The sequence below is a fragment of the Elephantulus edwardii genome, unplaced genomic scaffold (genome assembly GCF_000299155.1).
Source record: "Elephantulus edwardii isolate Elephantulus edwardi_28Jun2011 unplaced genomic scaffold, EleEdw1.0 scaffold00038, whole genome shotgun sequence".
Lineage (NCBI taxonomy): Eukaryota > Metazoa > Chordata > Mammalia > Macroscelidea > Macroscelididae > Elephantulus > Elephantulus edwardii.
In genome coordinates this window covers 19,967,658-19,976,259 of record NW_006399788.1, presented here as the reverse complement: position 1 = coordinate 19,976,259, position 8,602 = coordinate 19,967,658, and the positions used below count along the sequence as shown (strand labels likewise).

At 41.8% G+C, this 8,602-nt stretch overlaps 1 protein-coding gene across 1 annotated transcript in view; it reads left to right on the top strand.

Annotated features, from left to right (window-relative positions):
- XKR6 (XK, Kell blood group complex subunit-related family, member 6) overlaps window positions 1-4,259 on the top strand; it is a 415,902-nt gene extending 411,643 nt beyond the window's left edge. The window contains exon 3 of the mRNA XM_006884883.1: window positions 1,479-4,259. Within this exon, the coding sequence (XP_006884945.1) occupies window positions 1,479-2,443 (965 nt within the window). The 3' untranslated portion in view covers window positions 2,444-4,259. The remainder of the gene's footprint in view (window positions 1-1,478) is intronic.
- The last annotated feature ends 4,343 nt before the right edge of the window (window positions 4,260-8,602 follow it).

Genomic DNA, 8,602 nt, shown 5'->3' with positions numbered 1-8,602 from the left:
TGTTAAGTGTTTTAATCAGGAAAGGGTGTTGGATTTTGTCAAAGGCCTTTTCTGCATCAATTGATAGGATCATGTGGTTCTGGTTCTTTGCTTTGTTAATGTGATGAATTACATTGATTGTTTTTCTTATGTTGAACCCTTAAATCTATTCTTAAGATGATTTAAAAATTTCAGTGGGATAGACTCAAGATCAAATTTTGGTTCTTGTGGGAATTTTTCCTTTTTCTTCAGCTTCAATTTTAACTTGCACATGGTTAACTGATGATCTGTTCCATAGTCAGTATCTGACCTGGTTTTGACTGCTAAATTGAGTTTATTAAAGAGGAATACCAAAGGAGGTATCAAGCTTTAATGAGTGGTGGTAACACATGGAGTCTAAGGATGATGGAAGAATATTGCTTGAGAGAGACAATACTTGACTAATTGCTGTTTATGGGCAGATTTGGAGGCTCCAATAAAAATTTATTGGAGATAATTTTATTAACTGAAAATATCAAACACACAGCAGAGTTATAAATAAAATTATCCTTAGGTCACTTAAGTATCACTGGTGAATGGCAATATTCAGCCTCTCTGAATACTTGCCCGAGAGGTGAAATTCAGGGAATATAGTTCAGAAGCCTTGAAAACCTCATCAAAGTAGTGAAGGGAAAAGGCAACCTCAAAGCATGAGTGACATTCCTGTGGAAATAGGACAAAAATCAGAGGAGTTTTTCCACATACCAAGGCCAAAGAGAACACTGAGCAGTGATTAGTTGTGAAAAGCAAGACAGATTGTGAAGAGACAAAGTGACACAAAAATGAATTGAGGTGGTGACCAGGTAAACAGAAGAGATATCCCAGGGCTGTTGATAAAGCTGTCCTTCAGCAGTAAATGGTGTGGGGGTGGTGCTAAATGGAAAAGAAGTTGGATCTATGAGGCTTCCCATGAGCGGATAAAAAGCCAGTGTCTTTAGGACATTTTCAGATGGGAAGAGTTACTGTGGTACTGGGACAGTGTGTGAACTGTTAATCATGTTGATCAATAAAGAAAGGTCATTCCTTCTCTGAACTTCTCTGAGACCCTACATTGCTGATGTACAGGTAGGCAACAAGGATCTGTACAAACTTGTGTTTCTAACAGAGAGAATCCCAGCCACCCTAGTCCATCAAGGTACCAATCCACTGCGGCTTCACATTCACAGTGACCCCAGTTTTTAATCCCATGGCAAAGTCTACTAGTCTTTGCTCAACTTTTGCACCACGCTCTGCAGAAGTTCCAAACTGGCTTATTGAAGCTAACATTGTAAAACACCAACACCACTACTTTCTGCTTAAAGAACAGCTGTGCCTTTCAAGCCTGGTATTGATTTTGTGTTTCTTTCTCCCTCCTCCTTTAGATGGTGGTGTGTGTGGGCGTCTCCTCAGATGGCAACCCTGTTATGCGCCTTGGTTGATGTCCAAGATTTTGACTGTGTGGGTTTGTGTCTTTCCGGCAGGTGTCTCCTCTGTGACCTCCCTGATGTCCCTGGCTTGGGTGCTAGCCTCCTATCACAAGCTGCTGCGGGACTCCAGGGACGACAAGAAGAGCATGAGCTACAGAGGGGCCCTCATCCACCTCTTCTGGCGTCTCTTCACCATCTCATCCAGAGTTATCTCTTTTGCCCTCTTTGCTTCCATCTTCCAGCTCTACTTTGGGATCTTTGTGGTGGTCCACTGGTGCGCCATGGCCTTCTGGATCATCCATGGCGGAACAGACTTCTGCATGTCCAAGTGGGAGGAGATCCTCTTCAACATGGTGGTAGGGATTGTGTACATTTTCTGCTGGTTTAACGTCAAGGAAGGGCGGACTCGATATCGAATGTTTGCATATTACACGATAGTCTTGACCGAGAATGCTGCCTTGACGTTCCTTTGGTATTTTTACAGAAACCCGGAGACCACTGACTTCTATGCGGTGCCAGCACTGTGTTGTGTCTTTATTAGCTTTGTGGCCGGGATCGCACTGATGCTCTTATATTATGGTGTGTTGCATCCCATGGGGCCACGAGCTAAGATCTTTGCCAGCTCCTGTTGTGCCGAGCTGCTCTGGGGCATCCCTTTGCCCCCCGATGTTGAGCCCATGGCGCCTCAGACCCCTGGGTACCGGGGGACCCAGGTCACGCCCACCAGAGCCGTAACGGAACAACAGGAGGATCTTACGGCTGACACTTGCTTGCCCGTTTTCCAAGTGAGACCCATGGGGCCCTCTACCCCGTCGGGGCGTCCTTACCACCCAGAAGGGCCCCTCATTAAGATTGACATGCCAAGAAAGCGATACCCAGCTTGGGATGCCCATTTTGTAGACAGAAGGCTGAGAAGGACTATTAATATTCTGCAGTATGTTACCCCCACCGCAGTAGGCATTCGGTATCGAGATGGACCGCTCCTTTATGAGTTGCTACAGTATGAGTCTTCACTCTAAACGCATCTTGACCCAAGTTGAGAAGGGGACCTTAAGTTTGGTTTGCGGTAACCACCGCTTGCAAGAAATTGAACCCTCTTCCTTCCCCCAACACACAGAACCACCACCACCACCACCACCACCACACTACCACCACCACTACTAAAAAAAAAAAAAAAAAGTCACAACCCCTTCAGATAAGCTTTCTTTCCAGTCACTGTATGTATACAAAGATATTCTCTATGTTTTGTAAGTAAAAACAAAAAGAAAATCTTTCTTTTGTTTTTTACACATAAGAAACAGTATTAAAAAAAAAAATCCCACACTATGGTTCATAGGGTGGAGAAGGAGGAGTTGTCTCCACCCCAAAAGAAAAAAAAAGTTTTATACCTTACACCAAGTGTAGATCATTTATGGGATTGGTGCTGATTGAAAGAACAAAACAAAACAAACAAACAAAACACAAACAAACAAAAAAAACCTTCAACTGCCTTATGCCCTTAGGTGCTGAGTTTCATTAAGTACTGTCATGTTTTCTCATGCAAAACTCTCTGGTGATTTTGCACCAGGAGAGGGAAAATTAAACAATCAAATGAAACTAATCTAGAAACTAAACAAAAACCAACTAACAAAACAAAGCGATCATTCTTCCTATCTGATTACTTGTACTGAAGAAAAACAAATTTACCAAAAGCAAAGGCATAGAAATCCCTCCATCTTTTCAGTTTCTCTCTCTTCTCCCCTGATCTTTATCCCACTTAGCAAAACCTTCTAGGAGCTAAACAGCTGTTCTGAAACTCAAATAGCTGAAAAAGCTTCTTGAAGGCTAACTAAGTGCCATTTTAGCGTTTACCCAGTAAGAATCACATTTGTTTCTTGGTGAAAACCAAACCAGAACAAAAGGCCACCCCAACAATTCGATAAGAGCTGGAGATTCTAAAGCAAATTAAAGGGGATTTCTTCCATATATGTGTTCAAAGAGAATCAGTAATAATAAAACTCAGCATAGTAGCAAAAAGAATGACATCAATTTAAAGGCATAATACTTAATCAGTGACTGGCAAAAATTATTTGCTCTGTCATTTTAAGGCTGTGAAAGGTATACATTTATCACATGTGATACTGTGTAAGGCCTCTTCTGTTTCCATTTGGTAGGAAGCCTTAAATTGATCTGGAAAGAATTCTTCATTTCTTATTTGTGCTTTTTTTTTAAAGGAAAAAAATTAACACAAAGAGGAAAATTAGAACTTATTTTTTAAAAAAAACAACAAACCACATCAAATCGTAATAACTGACCCATTGCAAAGACTGTTTGGTGCTTCTGTCTTTCACCATTGTGGTTGGCTGAAAAATCAGCTCACTTGGTGCATCTGGGTTGAATGGGAAATTTTGTGTGTATAGTATGTGTGTGTGTTTGTTGTATGTATGTATGTGTGTGTGTGTGCCCATAGCACACTTATATATCTATGTGTCCCTGCTGCAAAGTCTTGCCAGAAATATACAAAACAAATATAAGAAAGACTCTGGTTTGGTTGCAATAGTGTGTAAGTGGGGAGGTGGGGAGTGCAGGGAGGGGTGTGATGACTTTAGAATGTGAGCCCCTCCATGGATGGCAAGACTCATACCAGCAGCGTCCTCTGGGTCTTAGAGGCCGTGTTGTTTGTGAGGATTTGATTCAATTATTTCTTTTCTTGTTGTACCAAGTTGAATTTCTGGAGGTCTTGTAAGTATGTTCAACCATTTTTAAATTTTTACTTTTCAAAGAATTTCTCCTTTGAAGATTATTTATGTTTTAGGACATTGTTTCAATCCATCATCTCTCTACTTGGGCACAAAATTTAAAAAAAAAAAAGCAAAAAAAAAAGGAAAAGAAAAAAAATCACAAAAAAAAAATCTCCACAAGAAGATATATATATAGACAAATAAATATATATATATATATATATATACACACACAATATTTTTAAGTAAATACTGTTAGTCTTTGTTGTGTGTAAACTGCTATTTTTTTTTTTTAAATTCCAGATATAACTGTTTAGGGTGCAAAACCTCACATTGAACTGTTATTCAGAGTTCAAAAATTGAGGACTTTTTTTTTTAATGTTTGCAGTTTTTTTAAAAAAATAATTATTCTAAGAGGCTTCTCCTTCCCACGCCCTTCATTGTTTATCTAAATCTTAAGAAACAAAAAAAAGGAAAAAGAACAAGTTTTAATACATCAGTTGTAAAACTGAATGCCCTTTCCTTTGTTCAGATATCCTTGATTCACTTATTATTCCTGAAACTTTGCGGTGCCAGTCTTCTCTCCGTCCCCTCTGAGGAGGAGGAAGAAGACAGCACTCCCAGGAGACGCCCGGAGAGCAGGTGGCCTTGGAGCAAACCCACTGCAGGAAACAAGACTGAACTGAGTGCGTGAGGCCTGGTGACAACCTGCCTGTCATGTCGCAGCATCCCTGTGCCCATCCAAAGGGACAACAGGCCCGATGTGCCACTCATTTTTAACTTGGGAAATCTAATCTGGCCAGAGGTGCTTTTCCCTACAGTGAGTCTCCTTTTTATTCCTCTTACCTACCGAGTGCTTAGCTCTGCTGTGTGCTCTGCCAAGGCTATGGAAGGTGAGGCCATTTGAGAGGTGACCACCCCCTTCTGGCTTGCTGAGGTTCCCAGATCTTGTCTGCCTCACGTCAGGGGAGCCCTGTGTGCTGGAGCCAAGCCCAGTCACCAAGCAATCCTCTCAGTTTCCTTGTTGCTTGCTGTCCCCCACCGCTTCTTCAGGGCTTTCACCACTCCGCCCTGCTTGTTGGCTCTTAGGTTTATTTCCTTCTTATTCATTGCAACATGGCCATTCCTCATCTTTTTGCCGCCTCTGTTTTAGCACTCTGCATCTAGCTGGCGTGTATGTGTTCGTGTGTGTATGTGAGTTTCTGTTTACATAAAATTTAGAAAACTGCTGACTTTGACCTAGAGCGCCAAAAGTTAGGATAACTTCCACCTCAGGGAGGGTCCTCTGGAGTCTTAGCCACTGGGGATAGATGAAATCACAGGATATGTCCGAAATGCTCTGTTGAATTGGGATCTGCGAGACTCAGGCAGAAGGGGACACTTCTCCCTACAAGTATTATTCCTCATCCCTACCCTAGTCTCTCCATTGTGCCAGTACCTTTACTAAAAAGGCAAATGAAGATACATGCTATGGGCAGCAGCAAGAAAATAAAAGTTTTCTTTTTCTTTTTCTCCCCCAAGAAACAGAAAAGAAAGAAATATTGGGCTAAAAATAGAAAACAGAAGGAGAGGGTGAGTTCAGAACCATAAACAGAATAGCCAGACTAGACGATTCATGCCTTCTCAGCGTCATCAGTCTTTACCAGTTCCCCATACATGTCAATCAAAAGGAAACTCTATCCAGTAGCTCCAACTATTTTCTCCCTGTGGTCTTCTGCTCCTTCCTCAGTACCCTTCCTCTTCAGAGGGATAGTGGATGTCTCGCCAACTGGACAGTCAATACGGGAACTCATAGATAAGATAGACACGCTCATCCTTTGGCCGTCTATCTCCCTATTTGATGGCTTTGGTCCTGAGAATGTGAATCCTTAAGCCCACCCTGCGACAGAGTTACTCTTTGTATCCAGTGAGAAGTGGTGGCCTTGTCCTATAATGGAAATCCATTTTTAGTTGGTGTCCCTGACAAGCCACCTTATAAACAAGATAAGAATGTAGCTCACTTCTTGCCAATTGCTTCTGAGGGAAATGCCTGTTCTTTGCTTCTTTTCCACTTATTGCCCAGGAATTCTTAATAGAAAAATAATTGCCTTTCAAGTGGTAAAAGTTATACATATTGGTATCAGAAATAATTGAGTAAAATAAGTGATATTCTCCTTTCTTTCTTCACTGTTGGCCGTCCAACAACTAAGCCCATAAACCCCCATGTTTCATTCTTCTAGCTGCATTAAAAATTTGACTCTCTTTTTGGTTCTCAGAAATACAATGATATCTCTAAAACATGACTGATTTTGTTACTGTCAGTTCCTCAAACTCTGTTTCTCCCATGTTTGGTAGGTCTACTTTGTATTAAAGGAAACCTCCGTTTCTTCAGATAGCAATGAAATAAAAGCCTCTGAGCTTATTGTCACAAGCCTTGTAGTATACATAAGGGAGTGATTTGGTTCTAATTAATCAGATTAGCCCATACTGACATAACTCCCCTTATTGTTTCTCATTTCTCAAACACACCCTTTCACTCTGTCTTTAGAGAGTTTTCTCTTGTCCTGCAGGTTCAAACTTGTCCAAATAAGTTGGAAGCTGAGGGAGCTGATGGAGACCATACTCATACAAACAGACTGGGACCAAGCCACGACTCTCTTCACTGTACCATGCTCATATCATGCCTCAGTCAAGGAAAACAAAATTTTCATACAGTCTCAGGGACTCCTCGACCCCTGCCAGTTTCCCTACACCACAAATTCTGCCTAGGCATGAAATCTCACAATACTCTACACCTCCTATGTCCCCTAACCCATCTTCTCAATAGTCTTGCCCCTTCTAAGTCCCACAATGGCTTAAGAGTCAATTAGACTATGGTTATCAAAGTAATTTGCTAGTTGTGCTGCATCAAACTAGTCATAGGCGTCATGCCCTGCCCTAACTTTATTCTCAGAAGGAAAATTTTCAAATTTTAAAAGAAACAACTAAATTGCATTATTTCCTCTAATTCTCCCTCCACTGCAATTCCCACCACACAACCAAACCAAAGAGGTTTCTGATACTGATCTTATTTGGAAAACTTGTCTGATGTGACCACCAAGTGGACCATGACCCAGCATATAGTATACTATCTGACAGTGTAGATACATTGGACCCTTCCATGTTTATTCTGTCCCCTATTCAAATCAAGCTATAACTGGTCTTGAGCAGACCCCAGACCTTTCATTACTTAAGGACAAAAGCAAGAAGAGGATGCCATGGCATTGGGAGGCAGTGTTTGGTTTGGAGGAGGGAAGGAGAAGAGGTCCCGGAAGCAGAGTGGGACTGGGCATACTCTACAACATCCATTCCCTTATGTGCCCTCTGCTCCTGGCTCTCCAGTGGAGTAGACTAGCGGTGTCACATGACACTCAGCACGAATGCCAGGGATTTCTTTGCCAAGGACAATGGCTCCTTATTCAAAGCAGGCTCTATCAGATCCTTTATGTTTAATAACAGTAGCTTTGGCTGATAACTCTATGGAGTAGGGGAGCTCTTCACGTGCACACAGATTTAATTTTCTTATAATAAAGTTGCAGTCTGTTGTGTCTGTATCAAATTGAAAATATTAAAATAATGCTATCAGATTTAGGGGAGGGGAAAAAGACAATTTAAATTTGGAGAGAGTTAGTTAAAGGAAAGATAATATAGCAATTAATTTCACCCATACAAGTAACATTCCCAGGGTGGTGGTGGTTGTTGTTTGTTATGTGCCGTCGAGTCACCTGTGACTCATAGTGACCTTGTGTACAACAGCCCTAAACCCTGTTGTGTCCTGTGCCAATCTTCTTGTCTCTGATACCCCTACCCCATTCCCCGGTCACTGAATCAATCCATCTCATCCAGGGTCTTCCTCTCTTGCACTGATTTCTCAGGAAAATTCTTGAGAAGCACCAGAAGGGCCTAGGTAGGGCCACTATGAAAGGAAAAAGGAAAGAAGGATGCAGGGGATGGGCTCATGCCTCAGTGGCTGGACCAGCCGCGGGAGACCAGTTCCATCCGCCTCATCTCCAACCACTAGTTATTACTCAGCCTGCCAGAAAATGCTCACAAAATATGGCATGGCTCTTAAACATCAATTCGTCTTATAAGGCCCAGGCATGAATGAACGAATGAAATAAATGAACAGAAATGGGAACTTCTTCAAGTTCTATATAGTTTTCTTTTCACCCCAACTGGCCACTCCCCTATGAACCACACTCCCTTCTCGTCCATAATGCAGCTTCCTGATCATGGAGAGTGATGTGGTTAGTCTGTCATAGGTCATAAAATGATAAACTTGTAAGAGGACTGCCCCCAGAGGATCTCAAATCAATGTGTGCCTGTCCTGGTTTCAACACATCAGAAAAGCAAGTAGTAAATATGCCCTCTCACAGATTTTTATTTCCCCCTCACCCTTCAACGGGAAAAAGATGATGCTTAATCTAAATTTTTGCAATG